The following is a 22,116-nucleotide window of genomic DNA, read 5'->3' as shown; positions in this document are numbered from 1 at the left end:
GTAACTGCGTGCTATATGGGAACACATTGTTTTCAGGTATTAGGATCTTTTTGAAAAAAATTGAAAATGGAAATAAAAAACGAAACATGCAGCAGACCTTAAGATGCCTGAGAACCAAGACTTTATTTTTTTAGTCCAAGGAATTATATCTTGCCTGTAGTAGCTTGTGGAACCTTGAACTGACCATCAGTGGTGGTGGCAGGTGCAGGGGAGTTAACTCTGCCACCACTTGTTCCTGTAGAACCTGACAAACAAAAGATGTCATTAAAAGCAAACAAAGACGTCCGTACATTTAAATTCAAATGACAAATTAACATAGTGATAAACTGATTTCAAACTATATTCAGTTAGATCTACATAAAGTTTGAGATTAACAGGACCATAACATATAAATGTATTCTTATTTTCCAACCAAAGATCAGTTATTTTAATGTTGATAGATCTTCTTGACTTTCTACTTCCAAACTTCCCGAGAACCCTGAGAATACCTCCTTGAAAGAAGCAAGCTGAACAAGGGAGATAACTCTACCTAGGGACGATTTTATAAGCTCACTGGTCTGTTTCTCCTCTTCAAGGCTTGGACTGTGGGACCTCTCTGAAACCATGGCAACACATAACTGTTTAAGTACGATTTAAAAAAATAACAACCACATCTCACTTGATTAATTCATTGTAGTCATTACAATACAAGGAACGCTAGCTGCAGGGAGCAAATTTGACTCCTTAAAGTTCCTAGGGCTTCAGGGTCGGTCGGGTAGCCTAGTGGTTAAAGTGTTAGCTCGTCACGCCGAAGACCCGGGTTTGATTCCCGACATGGGTACAATGTGTGAAGCCCATTTCTGGTGTCCCCTGCCGTGATATTGCTGGAATATTGCTAAAAGCGGCGTAAAACCATACTCACTCACTCACTCCTAGGGCTTCAGTCCTATCATAAAACGCAAAATGACTTTAAACTGATCCTATGGATTTGGGTAATACTTGACATACTGTCAAATGTTTAAAAGTTAGCTCGTAAACATAAAACGTAATCTCGCTTGAGTGAGACTTCATGATGATGCCGCCCAGCGACCGCTTGTGTTCGATGTCATCAAACCTGTTACTGACAAGTAAGGTTCTGTGTGATGGTACCTGTATATGTGACAGAAGTGAGGTAGGACGCTGCTAATGACTGTTAGACGTTGGTCTGGTTCAGAGTGCTGCTGTGTGCGCATAAACATGTCTGTTATCGAACACAACCAAATAAACAACATTGCCTCAAGATATCATAGTGAGTGAGTGAGTATGGTTTTACGCCACTTTTAGCAATATTCCAGCAATATCACGATGGGGGACACCAGAAATGGGCTTCACACATTGTTCCCATGTCGGGAACCGTACCCGAGTCTTCGGCGAGACAAGCGAACACTTTATCCACAAGGCTACCCGACCGCCCCCAAGATATCATAGTGTCAACACTGGGCATTATTCAGCATGCAGCTGATGTTTTAACTGTATAGTCATAATAATATGGGGAGGCAAATCATGAACCATCCAACACTGATCGCCAGTGGGTAATCGTGAGGCCGTGGAGGGTTTCCGCCAGGTGGCGCCACCTACCCTGAAGCTGGAAGCCGTGCAGCAGCACCATGTGACGTGGGTCCACTGTGAAGTCTTTAGTTGGGTTGTATGGGCTTTCGGTGGTGCACGACTGGAATATTTAGAATTGCAGTCAGTTACCATGGTTACATGTAGAATAAAGAGTGAATGATTGAGTGAGCCGGCAACAGTAGAGGTGTATCATAGCAGACAGAAAACAAATAATAAAACCATTTAACTTTAGCTGCATGGGATAGACCCACACCATTAGGCCACAACACAATATGATCTTGCTTTGGGCAACTTGCCTGACCTTGCAAAATAGTTTGGATGAGAAAAAAACTCCTCTTCAAGTAATAGTTGTGATGAACAAAACCAAGCTATTCGTAACGGTGGCCTTGAGATTCAGTGACACAAAATCAGTCAACTAGCTACAGCTTATGCAGATCGGGGGGGGGGGGGGGGCAGGAGGGTGAGAAGAGTCGGGGGAGGGGTGAAGCATACAAATTCATGTTCAAACTCAAATATGACATAATCAAAATCCTGAAGAGTAACTGAAATTCTCACAACTGTTTTATTCAACTAGAAGTTCAGCATGCATAAGAATTACAACACTCACCTCTTCATACAGTCTCTGTAATGCTGGAATTTTTCTTGGTGAGATGATGGAGAGATATATTCCTCTCTGAAACCAGAATAACAGCTGAACCTGAATCTGTCTGACAGTGAGTAATATGATGTAAAACAACAAGATGACTCAAATCTGAATCACTTAGAATTGTCTCCCCTTATAACAATTATCTCCCCTGTCATATAATCATGAATCTGAACACACACTAACATGGCTGAGATAAAGATTATTTTCAATTGTAAGTGAGATATCCACACAACCATAATGTGCAAAAGGTGTTTCTGAATTATGTCAAAAAAAGAAAGAAACAGCTCAAAGACTGTTAATGAAATTGCAGCTAAAACTTATGGCTAAAACAATATTCCAGCTCTCAAGTATCAAAAGGGTACAGGGCTTAAGCAGAAGCTTGATATAATTCATTTCTGGTTTACAACAGCAAATGCTTCAATACCTAAATACAGACACTGTCAGATTTTCATTCTATTTTCTATGGGTTTATCTGTTATTTACATATCATAAAATGGGGCAGCAAAAACATGTATAAGCATGATTAGTAGCACATAAACTCTTTAAATTAACATGATAAAATAGGGTGCAATAGAAAATGAACAATGAACTGAAAAACTAATGGCCTTGGAATATCAGATAATGTCTTTGAAAGACAATTCAAAGAGTTACTTCCCTTCCCACATCAATCTTTTTAAAAGGTTATCAGTTTTTACATGTTATGGAGTGAGTGAGTAAGTGGGTGAGTTGGGTTTAACGCCCCTTTGAACAGTATTCCAGTTATATAAGCGCATCAGCTTAATGTGTGAGGAAAACCCAAAGTGATGCAGGTCTCTGACGTTTACCACAAACAGTATGGAAATTTGTTAACAGACTTGAGCAACATGGTTGATGGTGCACATTTGGTACATATTTGTTCTATCATGTTCTACAGGTCCATGAGCCAAATAATGAATAAATACCTTTTATATAATGCACACAGTTTAAGTTACAGATCTGTTAACAAAGACCAACTAGGCATGTATCTTTCAACACAACATGTTCATGCACCAATAATCCCTTTTTCCTCCATTACCTAGTGTATCTCCTTTTTCTGATCATAAACACCCTGGACCCACTCATCAGTCATCATCACCACAGCTTCCTTCAGGCCATCTCCAGCTTTCTTATCAACTCTCTTATCAGCTATTTCTCACAGAATTTCTTTCGCTTTTGGGTGAGGTGAGGTGAGGTGAGGTGAGGTGAAATGGGGTTTAACGTCGCGTCCAAGATTATTGCACTTATATAGCGACATGCATGTACGTGTGTGTGTTTGTGGGGCTGCTTGTACTAGTCCGGACCGATGCCGATTTATAGTGCTAGCTCACTGAGATACCATGCCGCAGTTTAACATGAATACCCCACGCAGACACAGTATACTGACTCTGAGCCGACCAGTCCTTAATGCCGAGCGCGAGACAGGGTAACAACAAGTACCATCTTTTAACATCTTTTGGTATGACGCGGCCGGGGATCGAACCCTGGACCTTTCGCTCTCCAGTCGGATGCTCTATCACTTTTGAGCATAATCATGGTAATTTGAGTGGAAGCTAGTTTTAGCTTTGCCTATTTCAAACTGGACCCAAAACAAAGCAGGGCTCAATTTAAGGAACTTTACGTAACTTGCACAAAGTGCATGTTGACATAAAAACCTAGTTGCACCAGACAAAACCAGAAGGCCTAAAAATGTATGAGTGTTGAAAAGGAGTCTAAATTACTAAAATTTCAGATCTCTGCTGTCTGCACCATGATTTTACATAAATTTACAGAGCTCCAGATAACTTTTTAGCAATTGAGTTTTTACTCTTGGGTTTCTATTTTAATTGGGTTATTACATTTTTCATAGCATATCCAATATTTTTCACTCATCTATTCGTTACTCTATTGGGTTTTCCCCCAAAACAGTGAACATTTTAAAATTTAAAAAAAAAGGAAATAATGTTTTAGATGTACATAACCATGATAACTGGTCTTAATATATAGGCTTGACTCGGAAAGTAAATTTAGCTTGTAATTGTGTTTCGGAAATTAGTTCCTTTGTACGCATGCTGAAAAATCTCCAGATAACTTTTTGAGCAATTGAGTTTTTACTCTTGGGTTTGTATTGTAATTGTGTTATCACATTTTTCATTGGGTAACCACTGGTATTTTTTCACTCATCCATTCATCACTCTATTGGGTTTTTCCCAAAATAAGTTAAGTTTTTATGATTTAAAAAGAAATGAAATAATGTTTAAGATGTATATAACGGTTCTAAATATATAGGCTTGACTCGGAAAGTAAATTAGCTTGTAACTGTGTTTCGGAAATTAGCTCCGTTGTATGCATGCTGAAAAAGCTTCATTGGGTATTTACGCGTGCTGTTTTTATACATTTGAGTTTTTCATTTACTGGATGCGTTTCTGTATGCAAGATAATAGAAAGTAATTGGGTTTTAATTTTTGGGGGGAGTGTTTTACGCAAATAAGCAGCTTATCTGTAGCTCTGAATTGATGTATCGCTGTGAAATGTAATAGGAACATGTGCACATAATCTTTAAATACCCAGTTTGATGACATCACGCCCAAGAAGAACAAAACACAACAAAAAGTGTTGTAGTGTGGTACATGAAACTGAGAGGTATGGAGTGTGTTTGAAAAACGTTGTAAAAGTGTAAAAGTAAGGGTTAGTCAGGCACATCTTTCAGAATGTATTACATGCACTTGGTGCATGTGGACATCAATATCAGGTTGCACTTTTCAATAATAGGTGGCACTGGTGCATGTTTTATGTAATTAAATCGAGCCCTGCAAGTGGTGATTGGGTCCAGGGTACTTATCTTACAGAACGGAGATATAATACCGTGGATAAGCGAGGATGGTGACAGTAAGTGATGGTGTGTACCTTGCCAAGCATGCTGGCCAGCTGTTCACTGTAGTATCCAGAGTAGTCCTGACTCTCCTGGCTCTGCAGGTGGTACGGAGGCGAGTTGCACACCAGCACACAGTGCCGCTCCGACGGGATGCTGAAACAACAACCACATGCTGTAAACCACGAATGTAATGTGTAACCAAATCAGGGCCCCGTTCCACAAAGCGATCTTAGCGCTACGACTGTCGTAAGTTTATGTTAAAGTATGGGAGTTATTTGTAAGACTGTACATCCTGCTCAGGTACTTGTATGACCCGCACCTAAACTGGGCGGAGCATGAAGCAAAAAGATGTCAGAACTGAATGATAATTTATTCGTAGCTAGCCAAAGATAAATCGTGATGACGTCACTCCCGCTGCTGGGGCACATGATGTATGGCTTGCACATTGGCGCTCACATCATGTTAACAAACCTAACACAACAGTTACGATCATCTTAGCACTACAGTCGCTTTGTGGAACGGGGCCATGGTCTGAAATGAATCAAGAAATCAATGTGAGTAGCCTTGCCTTGAACTATACTGAGTGAGTGAGTGAGTGAGTGAGTGAGTGAGTGAGTGAGTGAGTGAGTGAGTGAGTGAGTGAGTGAGTGAGTGAGCGAGCGAGAGAGAGCGAGTGAGTGTGGGAGTGAATGTGGGAGTGAGTGTGGGAGTGAGTGTGGGAGTGGGTGTGGGTGCTTAACGCCACTTTTAACAGTATTCCAGTTATATCACACCGTGTCAGCTTAATGTGGGAGGAAAGCCCGAGGTGATGCAGGACTCAGACGTTTACCACTTTGGTGAAACCCTAAGCACAGGAATGGTGCTGACAAACCAAGAAACATCATCGGGGCGAACTGGGATTCTAACCCACAATCATAGGTTTTCTGGCATGACCAAGGGACGCAACTCTGCACAGCAAATTGCGGCGCCTTAGACAACTGGGCCACCCATGCCTCCTGATTTACAGTAAGTCATTCCACTAATACCATGGGGTTCAGGGGTAGAAATGGTCCCAAATTAACCCATGTCATAAGAGCAGGCTCAAAATAAGCACTAGCCCTTACTGCTACATTGCTAGTTCTACTGGCTACTTGACCTCTTTTTGACCCATGAAGATTCAGATTGTCCTCAGCAACCCATGCTTGCCATAAAAGGTGACCATGCTTGTCGTAAGAGGCGACTAACGGGATCAGGTGGTCAGACTCGCTGACCTGGTTGATGCATGTCATCGTATCCAAATTGCATGGACCGATGCTCATGATGTCAATCACTGGATTGTCGATTATTTACAGACCATCATCATGTAACTGGAATATTGTTAAGTGCAGCGTTAAACAAACAAACAAACTTAACATTTTATCAGTAAAGCAGAACTAAACAATTTTCAAATCAATATCAACAACCATAGACTTACCTGTGGTTTCTGGTTGCCTTGATTTCATCAAATACTTGTAATGCTGTGCTCAGGCCCTCTGCAATGTGACTGTACGACTGGGCCTCACCTCCAATAAACCTGAAACAAACATACTTCAGCTTTATAATCCAGTCCAATACCATGAACACAATAACATGAACATTACAAAGACTAAAATTGACTCTAGCAGGTGTCAGAAATTCTTTTGCACATCATATAACAGCTCCAGATTGATGTTAACACCATAAGATAAGTGACCAATTGCCAGGTAACCTGTGCAAATGTTTGACCAGGTATCAGAAATACAAGGATAGAGGGAGCCATATCGATCAGCATAATCAGTGCTCCAGATAGATGACGCATCGGCGAATCATACGGATCAAAACTAGTCAAATTCTGACTCATTGTAAATACAACCGTATCATATTCGTGGATGAAAAATATATTATATTCTCTCATGATTATTTGTTACCATACCATGTCTATTTATTCTCATAAACAATTATAAACGTTCTAGAAAACATCATTAAACTTCTGTTTACCGTATCGGGCAATAATTTCCGCTTAAACGGGAATACGTCGTTACGTGTCATTAAATGGATTTCCTCCCAATCCTGCATTTCTATTGGTTAATAACAAAAGTAGAATTCTCTTGTTTCAGGTAAGATTACATTATTTTGGCACCAAAATCTGAATGTACAAGAGAAGGTCTTTGAATGATGACTGCACAATATCATATCAGACACTGTCAAGTCTACAAACGAGCAGTGCCGTACTTTCAAAAGTATGTCTGGTACTTGTCAGTTCTGATAATGACAAGTAGTGTACTCATATGGTTGGACAATTATCTGGAGCACTGAGTAATGAATGGTCATTTACTTATTTCAGGGCACAAGGACCTCGTCTCCCTGGCAACCTGAAGCACTATTATTACACATTAGTGTATTTTCTTGAGTATAATGTGCATCCCCTACAAGGAGATCCACAAGTTTGGAGAAAAAACAGTTTGGCGCGCTATGAGCAGTAAAAACTACACAGTATCCCTGCATGTGAAGGAACAGGTGATAACAGGTGATCCTTAGACATGATGATTTTACCATTTATTTTGTATTTCTTTATCATGTTTATATGCTTGGCATTGTTTTATGTATGTATTTTCTCGTAAATTAAGTCGGAAATAGCATATCAGCTGTACCCACATCTTCTCCCAGAATTACTGGTGATTCTGTGAAATAACGCTAATAATATAATGAAAAAGAATTTTCAAGCAATGATTGGAAAAATCCGAAACCATTATATTTTACCATATTTATCAGCGTTAGAAATTGGCACTAGTCCTATAGTCCTTACCAAACTGCCCAATAGTAAAGGTATCCGAAGGACTAGTAGAAATTTGCCCATTTTAAGGGTTTTGCTATATGTTATCATTATAAGGACTAGTCGACAAAAACTGTTAGTTTCTAACCCTGTTTATTATTAGTATTACACATTTTGACCATGTTAACAGTTGTTGAGATAAATTGAAAACCATTTCTTAATTTAGAAAATAATAAATCACATTATCATTATCAATTATCATGATTAATAATGCACTTGGAGAAGGGATGCCAATGGCCTGGTGCTCACTCAGTTTCGTCAAGGCAGGAGAGGAACTTGTGTGTGCTTGTCGTAGGGTATTCACAGGACGCTGCAGGGCTTGGTGAGATGTCCCCGGAATGGAAGGTGACCAGATCGAACAATGTGCAACTAAACTGTAATGAAACATAAAACAAAATATTACAAAACAAAATTAGCATTAACTAGGACTACCTATATCATTGTATAGGTTGGTTGGTTGGTTTGTTGTTTAACGCCACACTCAGCAATATTCCAGCTATATGACGGTGGTCTGTCAATAATCGAGTCTGGACCAAACAATCCAGTGATTGATACCATGAGCATCAATCCACGCAATTGGGATCGATGACATGCATCAACCAAGTCAGCGAGCCTGACCACCCGATCCCGTTAGTCGCCTTTTACGACAAGCATAGTCACCTTTTACGGCAAGCATGGGTTGCTGAAGACCTATTCTACCCCGGAATCTTCACCTGTCCATTGTATAGGGGTAGCCCTGTGGGCATGGTAGGGGTCCCGGGATCGAATTGGTCTCCAACAACTTATGCTTGTCTTAAGAGGAGTCATTTTTATTGATGGAAGGTCAGGCTTGTCTTGGATCATTGCTGATAATTTTAATCATAAGACTGCCTGGTCCCGACTCAATATATTTACACTGTTAAAGGTAAATGTCTAGATTAATGCTAAAGTCTTTAAAAATATAAAATTTTGAAAGAAACAAGCAGCTACATTTTTATTTGAAAAGGAGCACCAGTAACATAGGGGATTCAGAACCTGAACCTGTGGAAAATCTAGACAGCATTACAGTAAGAGCTGTGCGGAAGGGAAAATGATACAGTTCAGGGACTGTGAGAGAGACTAAAAAATGTCATGTAGCTGGACTTATGTGTAGTGCGGCATTAAACAAACAAATGTGGACAGACGGGGGATAATATAACAGATACAGGATACACACTTCAGTTCTTAAATACTCTCTGTTACCCTACCCAGCAGATCGAGAGTTAATGCAGACTTACGCTGCAGTCACCAATATTTCAGTTTCCAGCGTTCCTGTTTACCGGTAATCATGGTAATTATCAGTTTTCCGTTTTTTTAAATTAGGCTTGGACCAGTAATTCATAAAGTACCTTATGAATCTTTGTTGTTGAACAAAACATTGGCGATATTCATATAAGTTTAGTTTTCGAACCATCAGGGTTTCGCCTTGTTGATATTTTTGTGAAAATAAATAACATTTTGCTTTGCTTCGAGGTTGAATATATATTTGTAGGAAAGAAAAAAACAGAGAAAATTGTGACTGAATTTTGTGTGAATGATGTGTAGATCTCACTAAGTTACTTCAGAGGTGATGTCATTGCACTGAAGTCGATGTTGCATGCATTAAAAGCAGGTAATTTTCATAAAAAAAATAAAAATTTAAAGTTGGGATTGACAAAAATGGGGGGGGGGGGGGGCTGGTAATTTGCAAGTTTCAAGTCCACTAGGACTGGCAGTGTCAAAAGCCAGCGGGACCACTGGTTTCATCACCATGACCATGGTGACTTTAACAATGGTAAATATCAAGTGGCAAGGGAAATGACTTGACGATTACGAGAACAATGATTGATAGGTGCTTAACTTTATTTTCCTTGTACATGTAAATCATGTACTATGTAGCATTTAAAGCAATACCTTAAAATGTCTAGGACTAGGAGCCGACACAATTTCACAAACAGACAAATGAATCAAAACAATCTTAGTATTCATCATGCTCAGATTATTACCTAGTCATAACCATTAATAACTTTGATCTATTTATTTGATGCCACACTCATCAATATTACAGCTATATGACAGCAGCACGAATATAAAATAAAAACAATCTGGACCAGACAATCCAGTGATATGAGCAACTTCCCATGTCGTTGGGACACGATGACACGTAATCAACCAAGCCTGACCACCCGATCCGTTCAGCATTGTTTAGATGCCTCTAACAACCAGCATAGGTTCCTGAGGACGAATTCTCACCACCCTAGTCATTCCCACTGTTGTTTGATCTTGACCTGTCTTGGTCATCTGTGCCGATCGTATCACCATATCAGCATGTATAGGGGTATTTAATGCCTTGTGTAGCCAAACTAGAGTGAGTGAGTGAATGAGCATGGTTTTACACCACTTTTAGCAATATTCCAGCAATATCACGGCAGGGGACACCAGAAATGGGCTTTACGCATTGTACCCATGTCCGGAATTGAACCCAGGTCTTCGGCGTGACGAGCAAACGCTTTAACCACAAGGCTAACCGACCCCCCCCCCCCCCCCACACAACCTAGAGCATTAGCATGCAGAAAAAGTGGCAGTATTTCAGTTGTCCACAGACCGTATTGACGTGTCCATGAACATTACAAACACAAATCACCGAACTGCTCTTGATCAAATGTTGATTCCAGAATTTTTAAAATCCGCCTTGTTACCTGGTTACTTTTCTAAGGATACACAAATAAAGTTAGGCTCGAAGAGTTAGCATGGCTAGCAATGGTTGAGAAAAGTATGAATTGTAATGTTTGAAGGTATCCATTGGTTACATGCCTACTTGTCAACAACCCACAATCGATGTTAATTAACAGCTCTAGTAATTATTGATTATGGGTTGTTCACAAGTAGGCATGTTACCAATGGTTACCATGGTTACCTAAGTACCTTCAAACATTACAATTCATACTTTTCTTAACCATTTCTAGCCATGCTAACTCTTCACTCGCATATTCCATGAATCGAACCATATACCCTCATGAATTGAACTTGTTATTCGTGGTCACTAGAATCGAATATGTACGATTTTTCAGTAAAGAGCGTTTTTTAACTCGTCAGTTATTTATCATGTTTATCAAAGGGAGATTTGCAAAATGGAATATAAACAAGCCAGCAGTAGCGTAACTTGAGTCAGTTTGTCAAGGCCCCTAATGGTGCTGTCAACCAAAACATGAGGCTATAGTATAAGCGTCACTGTTGCAATGTATTGCTTGTTTGCTTCACAAGAAATATCACAGAAATGTTTCAACCTAACCAATTACATTATGTACATTTACGTACATTTTTAATAAACTCAAGTTTTACACTGAGACAATGTTTTTTCCCCATGCAAAGACAATACCAGCTGATTACCGTGAGCATGTAACACCGGAAGTAACTTGTTATTGTATTCGTGAATAAATATTCGTATTTGTCACCCTTTATTCATACTCGCCTCATTGTGTATTTGTTGCAGCCCTAATAATTTCCATTATTTGTGTGTAATTAATAAAATATTCAAGGAGGGGAAACTTGCTGTGCATGGTTGTGTCTAGAGCTATCGGCTAGAGTATCGGCTAGAGCTATCGGCTAGAGTATCGGCTAGAGCTATCGGCTAGAGCTATCGGCTAGAGTATCCGCTAGAGCTATCGGCTTGAGCTATCGGCTAGAGTATCGGCTAGAGCTATCGGCTAGAGTATCGGCTAGAGCTATCGGCTAGAGTATCGGCTAGAGCTATCGGCTGGAGTATCGGCTAGAGCTATCGGCTGGAGTATCGGCTAGAGCTATCGGCTAGAGTATCGGCTAGAGCTATCGGCTAGAGTATCGGCTAGAGTATCGGCTAGAGCTATCGGCTAGAGTATCGGCTAGAGCTATCGGCTAGAGCTATCGGCTAGAGTATCGGCTAGAGCTATCGGCTAGAGTATCGGCTAGAGCTATTGGCTAGAGCTATCGGCTAGAGTATCGGCTAGAGCTATCGGCTAGAGTATAGGCTAGAGCTATCGGCTAGAGCTATCGGCTAGAGCTATCTGATAGAGCTATCGGATAGAGCTATCGGCTAGAGTATCGGCTGGAGTATGGTCTGGAGTATCGGCTAGAGTATCGGCTAGAGTATCGGCTAGAGTATCGGCTGGAGTATCGGCTAGAGCTATCGGCTAGAGTATCAGCTAGAGCTATCGGCTAGAGTATTGGCTAGAGTATCGGCTGGAGTATCGGCTGGTATCTTGCAATATGATTTGTATCAGGATACACATCAAACAGTAAGAAAATGATGAAATCCCTGAAATACAGCTCTAAAACCTCTTTCTTCACACAGGGCGGTCGGGTAGCCTAGTGGTTAAAGCGTTAGCTCGTCACGCCGAAGACCCGGGTTCGATTCCCGACATGGGTACAATGTGTGAAGCCCATTTCTGGTGTCCCCTGCCGTGATATTGCTGGAATATTGCTAAAAGCGGCGTAAAACCTAACTCACTCACTCACTTTCTTCACACATTTATTATTACTACAGTGATCCCTCGCTATTGTGCTCTTCGATAAAGCGCTACCTCGGTTACTACGCGCGGTAAGGCATGGCTCCCAAAATTTATGTACACTTTTAATACTGAACATTTTACACAGACATGATTGTATTGTTGTTCGTTGTTCATTTGCACATAACGCTTCTCATTGCACAATCAACCGTTTATCGCTGAATGGAGTTCTAATAATCTGTTTGAAAACATCCGCGGCAAGTCCCGGAAATACGATTGTTCTACTAGTTAACTTTTCACACTGTACATCCTTTGATCTTAGAAGCGCATGCATGCAATGAAAGAGAACCACAAGCAAAGTTTATATTCTTAATTAGTGGGCAATCCAATTTGAGGCGACACTGTCAACTCACATGTAGTTGCTGTCACAACACGGCAGTCATTCCTTTTGATTTGGATCAAGTTAACCGTATCAAACCAGATAATCTGGCTTGAATGTGTATCTATATTTGTATGAATGTATATGAATGCGCATAGTGCTGGTCAAAACTCTTGTTCCGTATTTTAAGCAACATGACCAATCAATGCCACTGAAACACTCTGTACTTGTGTAATGAATTGTGATTGGCTCTTCACTCATAGCGTCTGTTACTACCATTATCGATCGATATTTTCATGTCAGTAGACTACATTCACATTGAATGTTACAGTTAAGGCTTGTAAATAATAACAAATGGCGAAAACTTAATGGATATATATTTTTACACTATGAACGGTAAACAACTTGTATCATTGCAGTGTGCGAGACAAGGTGAAGATCGTGAGATTGGCCGAGCGCGCTCCCCCGCCTCGGCCTCGGTTAAACGGGTCATCGTCTATAACGCCCACCAATTATTTGGACCTCATTGGTAGCATTGTAGCGAGGGACCACTGTATCTCCAAACCATTAACAAAGAAAAACACAAGAACAAAACAGTTTTAAATGAAGAGATGGTTATTAAATGTAACAGTTATTAGGCACGTCCTTGTGTTCTGCCATGCTTACAGGTGACGCTATGCTACTTCTGCCATTATGGGAGGTAGCTATATTAGTTCCTGTTCTATTTATAGCTTATCGCGATCTCACAAACTGACCATTGAAGTATCGTGAGTACCTAAGTATCAATGATATCACAGTTATCAATTAATCATTACAGACCTAGTTGCATCCCTTGGGCACACCAGAAGCCTATGATTGTGGGATTGAATAATGGTTCGCCCCAATTATGTTTCTAGGCTTCTCAGCACTATACCCATGCTCATGGATTACATCAAATTCAAAGTGGTAAATGTATGAGACCTGCATCACTTCGGGCTATGCTCTCACAATAAGCTGATATAACTGGGATACTGTTCAAAGCGGTGTGAAACCCTACTCACTCACTCACTCACTCACTCACTCACTCAGCATCAATGATACTGTTTGCTTTACATGACATCTGCTATATCAGCTGTGTTATTTTACAATGTATTCATGTTAGCATGTCTGCCAAAAAGTGCAAAGTTTTGTTGTGAAATCAGGTTTTCAGGAAGCAATGAGTGAGTGAAAATGGTTTTATGACGCTTTTTAGCAATTTCCAGCAATATCACGGCGGGGATGCCAGAAATGGGCTTCACACATTATACCCATGGGAATCAAACACGGTTCTTCACCGTGATGAGCTAACGCTTTAACCACTAGGCTACCCCACCGCCCTCAGGAAGCAATGTCTGCAGGAACTAACTCACATATTTATTCGCATGAACCAATCATGTGGCATTCCCTGCATCTCTTTTCCAAAGTTATCCATCTTCATAATAATGATGATGTGATCTGGTTTATTATTAATATTTCCTGTCAAGAATCCCCTTTGCTGATCCAGTGGTTTTGAAAGAGTCAAATGGCTCTGGACATTTTCATAAGTTTATCAACTTTTGAACATGTTTAATGGACACAGCTACATATAAGGAGTGTATTTGCGTAAACCCCCCCCCCCCCACCCTTAAAATATTCAAAACCCAATTACTTTCAATTAACTTTCGTACAGAAACGCATGCATTAAAATTTAAATAAAAAACTCAAATGTACAAAAAGAGTGTAAATACCCAATGAAAATTTTTCAGCATGTGTACATTGGACCTGATTTCCGAAACACAATTACAACCTAATTTACTTTCAGAGTCAAGCCTATATATTTAGAACATTATTTCATATTTTTTAAATCTTAAAATGTTCACTAATTTTGGGAAAAACCCAATTGAGTGATGAATAGATGAGTGAAAAGATATTGGTTACCCAATGAAAAGATTCCGGGGTAGAATAGGTCTTCAGCAACCCATGCCGTAAAAGGTGACTCTGCTAGTCGTAAAAGGCGACTAACGGGATCGGGTGGTCAGGCTCGTTGACTTGGTTGATGCATGTCATCGATCCCAATAGCGTGGATCGATGCTCATGACATTAATCACTGGATTGTCAAGATAACTTACAGACCGCAGTCATATAGCTGGAATATTGCTGAGTGGGGCGTTAAACAACAAACAAACCAACCAATGGTAATAACCCAATAAAAATAGAAACCCTAGAGCAAAAACTCAATTGCTCAAAAAGGTATCTGGAGCTCTGAATGGACATTCTACATCATAACTATATAAGAAAAAAATCTTAAGGAGATTTGGGTGGACAATTAATCAATGTTCTGGAAGAAAAAACATTCTGAGACCATGTCTGACAGCGTTAGAAATTGTCACTAGTGCTATAGTCCTTGCCAAACTGCCCAATAGTAAAGGTATCATAAGGACTAGTAGAAATTGGCCCTTTTTAAGGGTTTTGCTATATGTTATCATTATAAGGACTAGTGGACGAAAACTGTTAGTTTCTACTGCTGCTGTCATCATAAGATGAAATGAGCAGGTCTGCACGATACCACCGGTATACAGGAATACTGCAATAGGTTTTTCAAACGTTATGTATTGCAAACAAACATTCCGCATTCTGATATTATGGGTAAAACAATACAAGTTTGGTTTTTACTTGTACCATTTAACCTAAAATATACACAGAAATTCATTAACAAGTGATGTTTCCCTTCGGAATTGATTGACAAAATGGCAGAAACGCTGAAGTGATATCTTCTCACATTCGGATCTGCATGAATAATCAGTGTTACTCACAATCTAGACTAACATTTAGTCTCTGAAATCTTATATTACACAATATCCTTCTTGACTCTAAAAATTTTAAAAAATTCCCTATGCTGATTTCAGATGTGGAATAGAGCTAGCTTGAACTGGCTAGACTTGCTTTTGTATGCGTTTCTAGATTTATTTATTTTTCTTAAAATAGATATATTACACGGTCATGGTGCAGGACTACTCACAATCCAATACTTCAGCTACAAATATATTGCAATACAGTTTTGGGGCCAGCACATAGCCCCAGAAACTAGTGTCGCCTTTCTCGATTTTGCTTATAACAATAGAGTGAGTGAGTGAGTATGGTTTTACGCCACTTTTAGCAATATTCCAGCAATATCACGCTGGGGGACACCAGAAATGGGCTTCACACATTGTACCCATGTCGGGAATCGAACCCGGGTCTTCGGCGTGACGAGCGAACGCTTTTAACCACTAGGCTACCCGACCGCCCCTAATAACAACAGAAGTAAAACAAGCTGTAATCACCATGATCACATGTATGCTATCTATCATGTGCTACAGAAAGATAGATTCATAACTTACATCATTGCCGTAGTCAGTTGGATCAGGTGGACCTCCATTGAAGTATCTGAAAATGGTATGTGGAACAATACTTTTTTGTTTGATATAAATAATTAAACTAGTTGGTAAACATACTTAAAATCATTGACCATGTTTACCAGTGTTAGAAGTTGGCACTAGTCCTGTAGTCCTTACCAAACTGCCCAATAGTAAGGGTATCTAAGGACTAGAAGAAATTGGCCCATTTTAAGGGTTTTGCTATATGTAATCATTGTACATGTTGTAAAGACTAGTGGACAAAAACTGTTAGTTTCTAACCCTGTTTACAGGATGAAACAAAATAATAATGCAAGACAAACAATCCCATCATTCTTATGTTTACACAGTATATTCCATACAAAAACATGTTTCATTCAACATACGTGTTACATTTGATCTCAAACATTCCTTTTCTCAGCATAAGCATCTCAAGAATTAAAGCAGTCAGCGTATCATGAAAACATCAGATAAGAATGATAAAGGATTTTTTTTCAAATCAATAAATTCAATGCTGTGGTTTCAATTCCTGGAACTGAACAGAGTTTAAAATGCTTCTTTAAAAGATAACCTAAACTAGTTAGTAAAGGCCAAGATTCTGCTGAGTAATCATGGCAATGGGCTTATAACCATGGACTCCTATTTATGTGGGGGGGGGGGGGGGGGGGGGGAAGATTTCCACCATGTTCTTAAAAAAAAAAAATATTCAAATTTAAATTTGTTAGAAAACATTACGCTTTCATAGTAGGTAATTTAAAACATACTTCAATAACGGCAAAACATAGCAAACATGGCAAAAGATTAAACATGGCAAATCTTATGTTTATTTTTGGAACACTTAAACCAACGAAGCAAAGAGAGATTAGACCATGTAATTACGTATGTCATAATTATGTCAGGATATTTCAATGCTTTACATCACCATTTGAGACAAGGACAGTCAGCTGTATTTCAATTGATGGTACGTGTCAAGAAATGGCAAGATTTAATTGATCAAGAGGCAAAACAAGCACCTGTCCACTGTGACATTTAGACTTATAAGGATCGACCGTGACATGATGTTGACATTTGATCTCTATAGATCTATATCGACACGAGCTTGCGTGATCAGCGATCAATTAATTATAGAAAAAAAATACAAACTTTATACTTACTCCAAAGTAGGCACAATATACGATGATTTTAGGGTTTCCAGATATGCAGCTAAATTTGCTGTCTTTTCCACCACAAACACCACATCGTACACAGGAGGAATAGGGGTATCCGCCGCGATCACCATTGTACAAAACTTACACTGACAAAAGAAACTTAAACAAAATATCAATCAAGAAAAAATGGAATAAGTACTGTAGCACTATGAGTGAATCATATTCTGAACATTTCATCCGCTTTTCAATAGACTACAGTCAAATATTATTGATCGCTTTCCATATGGCGGAAGTCAGCTTGTTCACGACTCGAGTACTTCCACATGACAAAATAGTTCTAAAATTCATAGCTTTTCGGAAACATTCAAACTTTCTGACAACTGTACTAGTAATCACTTACGAAAAATGTCTATAGTCTACCATTGGTGAACTTTATTTTCGGATTAAATGGATTATCAATAAAATACTGTTTTTGGGTAGTAATACAAAAGGGAGACGACTCACGAGAAGATATATTTATAGACCCAATGAATTTCATTGGGATTTTACTGCATGCACACATGTATGTATACATGTATACGTCACACTCCGAAGCTTCCTTGTCCTTAAGAGACAACCAATGCGATAGAATGTGTGTATCACGTGAAACACATGTATGAGAATATGTTGTTACTAGTCCAACCATAATGAATACAAATTAACAATGAAAGATTGAGGAATATAGATCTGGAGCTGCTATCCCTTTTTATTTATTTTTTTGAAAGGAATCAAAACGATACTGGTATCACGGGGACTTAGATAACTATCACTATAAATGTGCAGAGTGAAATTACTAGAGTGGGTGAATGTTTTTTGGCGCCGCAATCAGCAATATTACAGCTATATATCACCTTGATCACAGTGATTGAGTGGGGTGTGTGTGAGATTAACTTAAAATGCGGCCTGAGTATAAATATATGTAAGGATATGTGAGTGAGTATGGTTTTACGCCGCTTTTAGCAATATTCCAGCAATATCACGGCGGGGGACACCAGAAAAGGGCTGCATTCATTGTACCCATGTCGGGAATCGAACCCGGGTCTTCGGGCGTGACGGGCTAACGCTAGCTTTAACCACTAGGCTACCCGACCGCCCCTGTAAGGATAAGAATTTATGGATGAACAACTTCTTTATTACAATTAAGAGCGACGTTTCGGTTCAAGCAAGTGATATACAGAGTGTGGTTGACAAGTATATGTACAAGTAGGAGGCAATGTTTATACAGTAGAGTAGGTTTATGGGATCAGCCATAATGATTGTGGATCAGCCATAATCCTATTGTTTATATTACTGGCTTCATCCTTTGTTTATGTTACTGACTTCACCGATGATTGTCATCACTACCCTTGTGTGTACATAACAGGCTTCTCTACTCCAGTATAACAATACCTACTCTACTGTATAAACATTTCCTCCTACTTGTACATATTCTTGTCAACCACACTCTATAAATCACTTGCTTGATAAAGGTGTTAGAATATACACTGAAACGTCGCTCTTAATTGTAATAAAGAAGTTGTTCATCCATAAATTCTTATCTTTACTTAGTACTCCAACTTCTAAATGCCTATCAAAAAGTTATGAATAATTTATAAGCGAATGTTGGGAGGTGGTGGCATTGTCGGCCAAATTGTCAGTTCTATTTTTTTAAATATTTTTTAATATAAATTTCAACACTAATAAGGGGGACTAGTCATTCCTTATAGTGGTTTGGGGTTTGGGGGCCAGCAACATATATACTTAATAATGATAAAGTCCAAGAAAATATCTCACCCCTCCCGTCGAAACCCCAACCTCACCATTTGTTGATGGGGTGTGACAAATGGGGGTGTGTGTATAAATAAAGGAAATGATCATGTGTGTTTAGAAATCAAATAACAGTTTTAGGTTTTCCGTCATTTTTCTGTGTTTGCCATCTCCCACGTCCCTGAATTTTCCTTCCGATGTGAAATGATAACAAGTTTTCTTACCTCAGTTGTCCCCGCCGCTGCGGAAATTTATGCCTCGATGTGATAAAACAAGTACTCCTACCATTGCGCACTCATTAAAAAAACCGATCAGCTTGATCTTTCTTAGCTATATTAAAATATTATAAATTCGTTTCCGAAACAAAACCATTCGATCTAGGCCATAAATTAATTTAAAGACCGGTACTAAGTGTTTTAAACTTTAAAATGTCTTCAAATAAGTTATACAATTTGTGAAAAAACAGATTGTTTGGGGATCTTTTCGCCTACCCGCTCTCTTGCTGGATGAGGATGGAGATGAGAAACACATAAAACAATATGGCTGTGTTTTGTGTTTAATGCCGCACTCAGCAATAGTCCAGCTATATATGACTGTGGTCTGTAAATAATCTGGACCAGATATTACCGTAATTGACATCATGAGCATCGATCTACGCAGCTTGGTTGTTGTTTAACGCCGCACTCGGCAATATTCAAGCTATATGACGGCGGTCTGTAAATAATCGAGTCTGGACCAGACAATCCAGTGATTGACAACATCTGCATCGATGCACGCAATTGGGATCGGTGACATGCATCAACCAAGTCAGCGAGCCTGACCACCCGATCCCGTTACAACGCAGTTGGGATACGATGACATGCGTTAACCAAGTCAGCGAGCCTGACCACCCAATCCCGTTAGTCGCCTATTACGACAAGCATGGGTCGCTGTTCAAAGACCAAAATGTTCATGGGGGGCTTCTAGATATGTGCATATATTGTCCTTATCACTGGAGGCTAATCACCTTAACGTTAACAAAACAAACCAGTTAGTATGTTTGTAGAAGTGATTACCTATTTTAAGTTGTAGATGGATGTGTGATTGTAAGACCTATATCGCTTAATGAGTTTTAATTAACTAGGTAGTATATATTATGAACGAAAGTAATTAATTTCACATCCGTGTATGGCCATAGTTTTGTGATGTTATTAAAGCATATTCTGTGTTTCATGTTTACTTTCTGAATATACTATCATGTTTTGATTTCCCCATATCCAAACTAATTGAAATAAAAAACCTTGACAACATTTAAATATGGGAGAAGGGAGAAACATTACAGAGAAAGAGGGGGTCGCTAAATGTATGACAACTATGGGGAGCTAGGGGCTGAAACTCTGACAGTTCTATTTTTTACAGTCCCAATCCCTCCTAGCTCCCCCCCCCCCCCCCCCCCCCCCCCCCCCCCCCACACACACACACACACACACCTCTAAGGCGCCGCGATTCGCTGTGCAGAGTTGCGTCCCTTGGCACGCCAGAAACCTATGATTGTGGGTTCGAATCCCGGTTCGCCCTGGGGACGATTATGTTTCTAGGTTTGTCAGCACCATACCCGTGCTCGTGGGTTTCAACGAAGTGGTAAACGTCTGAGACCTGCTTCATTTCGGGCTTTCCTCCCACATTAAGCTGACACGCCGTGATATAACTGGAAAACTGTTAAAAGCGGCATTAAACCAAACTCACTCACTCACTCCTCCCCCCTCCTATAATAATTAAATGCGTAATTAACCAAACCTACCTGCACATGCAAGCCAAAGTCAATTAATGCATTGTCAGACCTAATTAACAAGTTTGATTAAAGATCTTGCTAAAAAAACACCGTGTTTGTTTTCTAACTTAATTTAGAAGGTGTATATAAACAAACACATTGTGGACGAAGATTCATATGGAACGGCTGGAACAATATTAGACAACGTCCAGTGTGATTTTGGTGTGTAAGATATTTGAAAGGGACACCAGATCGCTGAACCTAGTCATGAATGCCGTTCTAGTCTCTCCACAGCTGATGAGCTGCACCGCGCGGGTATACAGCATGGCGCCATGTAAGTGTTTATTACATTCATCACACATGGCAAAATAGCTCATTCGAATTTTCCCGCCTTCAATTTCTATCGATTTTGAAATGCCCTTTGCGTCGCTCTTCTACGTTTGGAGAACATTTTAATCGCAAACATGGCGTCAGACAGCAGCGAGTTATTGGTAGGTCCGATATTTTCTGAATATTATCTTCCGCCGCACACGAAATGCATGCGGACTTGTATTGCCAGTATTGGTTCTGTGTCTGACATTTGTAGGACCGGTTGTCACATTTCATTAGCTATGATAATTCTTCTTTTTTTGTTGTTGCAAAGTTCTCACGATAGATGAACTCTGTACTTCGTTGTCGATCTGGCGAGCTATTTGGCCAATAAGATAGTCGTGTGATTCACTGATTGTACTCCGATATATGAGAAATATGTGCTACAATGTAATAATCTTTCAATTATCCTACGGGTGTAATAAATCGATTTTATTCAACATTTATATAAAAAGAATAATATGTGCATTAATTTGAATACCGTTCAATGATCATATCAATTTTCAATATATTTAATTTTTCCGTGTTTCCAATTTCGAAAAAAACCTGTTGGCACCATTGATTTGGCGTGAGGTGGTTGAAAAAGACTTGTTCTGTGTCAACAGTGCAACGTTAAGCATAAAAAAATGTGTTTTATAAATTTATAAGAAACAAGAACAAATTAGATTTGTAGAAAAAATAGTTCTATTTAATGTTAATTCTTTTGGAATCCTTGATAGTTTGAATTGGTTTGATGGCTTTGAATATTTGAGGTGTCTGTATAGATTCATTGAGATAAAGATATTTAAGCATTGTCAAGTATTATTAGTCACTCCTCTATGACCTGCCCCAGTGCAGAGAGAACCCTAAAATAAAACTTAGCGGTAAAATTTTGTAAATT

The 22,116-nt window shown here is 39.4% G+C and overlaps 2 protein-coding genes across 8 annotated transcripts in view; one reads left to right on the top strand and one right to left on the bottom strand.

Moving 5' to 3' along the window:
- The window catches only part of LOC124135445 (mediator of RNA polymerase II transcription subunit 25-like), a 58,178-nt gene extending 40,530 nt beyond the window's left edge, over positions 1 to 17,648 (bottom strand). For 5 of the 7 annotated variants that reach the window (XM_046500774.2, XM_046500778.2, XM_046500780.2 and 2 more), the window contains exons 1-9: positions 17,339 to 17,647; positions 16,170 to 16,215; positions 8,182 to 8,306; positions 6,556 to 6,654; positions 5,135 to 5,255; positions 2,195 to 2,260; positions 1,597 to 1,687; positions 530 to 595; positions 155 to 244 (exon numbers count right to left, since the gene is read on the bottom strand). In XM_046500774.2, coding sequence (XP_046356730.2) covers positions 155 to 244; positions 530 to 595; positions 1,597 to 1,687; positions 2,195 to 2,260; positions 5,135 to 5,255; positions 6,556 to 6,654; positions 8,182 to 8,306; positions 16,170 to 16,215; positions 17,339 to 17,463 — 829 coding nt within the window. In that variant the 5' untranslated portion in view covers positions 17,464 to 17,647. Of the gene's footprint in view, positions 1 to 154; positions 245 to 529; positions 596 to 1,596; positions 1,688 to 2,194; positions 2,261 to 5,134; positions 5,256 to 6,555; positions 6,655 to 8,181; positions 8,307 to 16,169; positions 16,216 to 17,338 lie in introns of all 7 variants that reach the window. The other 2 variants (XM_046500779.2, XM_046500777.2) reach the window with 2 other exon arrangements.
- A 3,629-nt stretch (positions 17,649 to 21,277) lies between these two features.
- Positions 21,278 to 22,116, top strand: part of LOC124135447 (NADH-cytochrome b5 reductase 3-like) — a 35,810-nt gene continuing 34,971 nt past the window's right edge. Inside the window, exon 1 of the mRNA XM_046500783.2 lies at positions 21,278 to 21,358. Within this exon, the coding sequence (XP_046356739.1) occupies positions 21,332 to 21,358 (27 nt within the window). The 5' untranslated portion in view covers positions 21,278 to 21,331. The remainder of the gene's footprint in view (positions 21,359 to 22,116) is intronic.

This window comes from Haliotis rufescens, unplaced genomic scaffold, assembly GCF_023055435.1.
Source record: "Haliotis rufescens isolate VD_foot unplaced genomic scaffold, xgHalRufe1.0.p SCAF_6, whole genome shotgun sequence".
Classification (NCBI taxonomy): Eukaryota; Metazoa; Mollusca; class Gastropoda; order Lepetellida; family Haliotidae; genus Haliotis; species Haliotis rufescens.
Note: the sequence above shows the minus strand (reverse complement) of the source record. Positions and strands in the feature narration are given on the sequence as shown.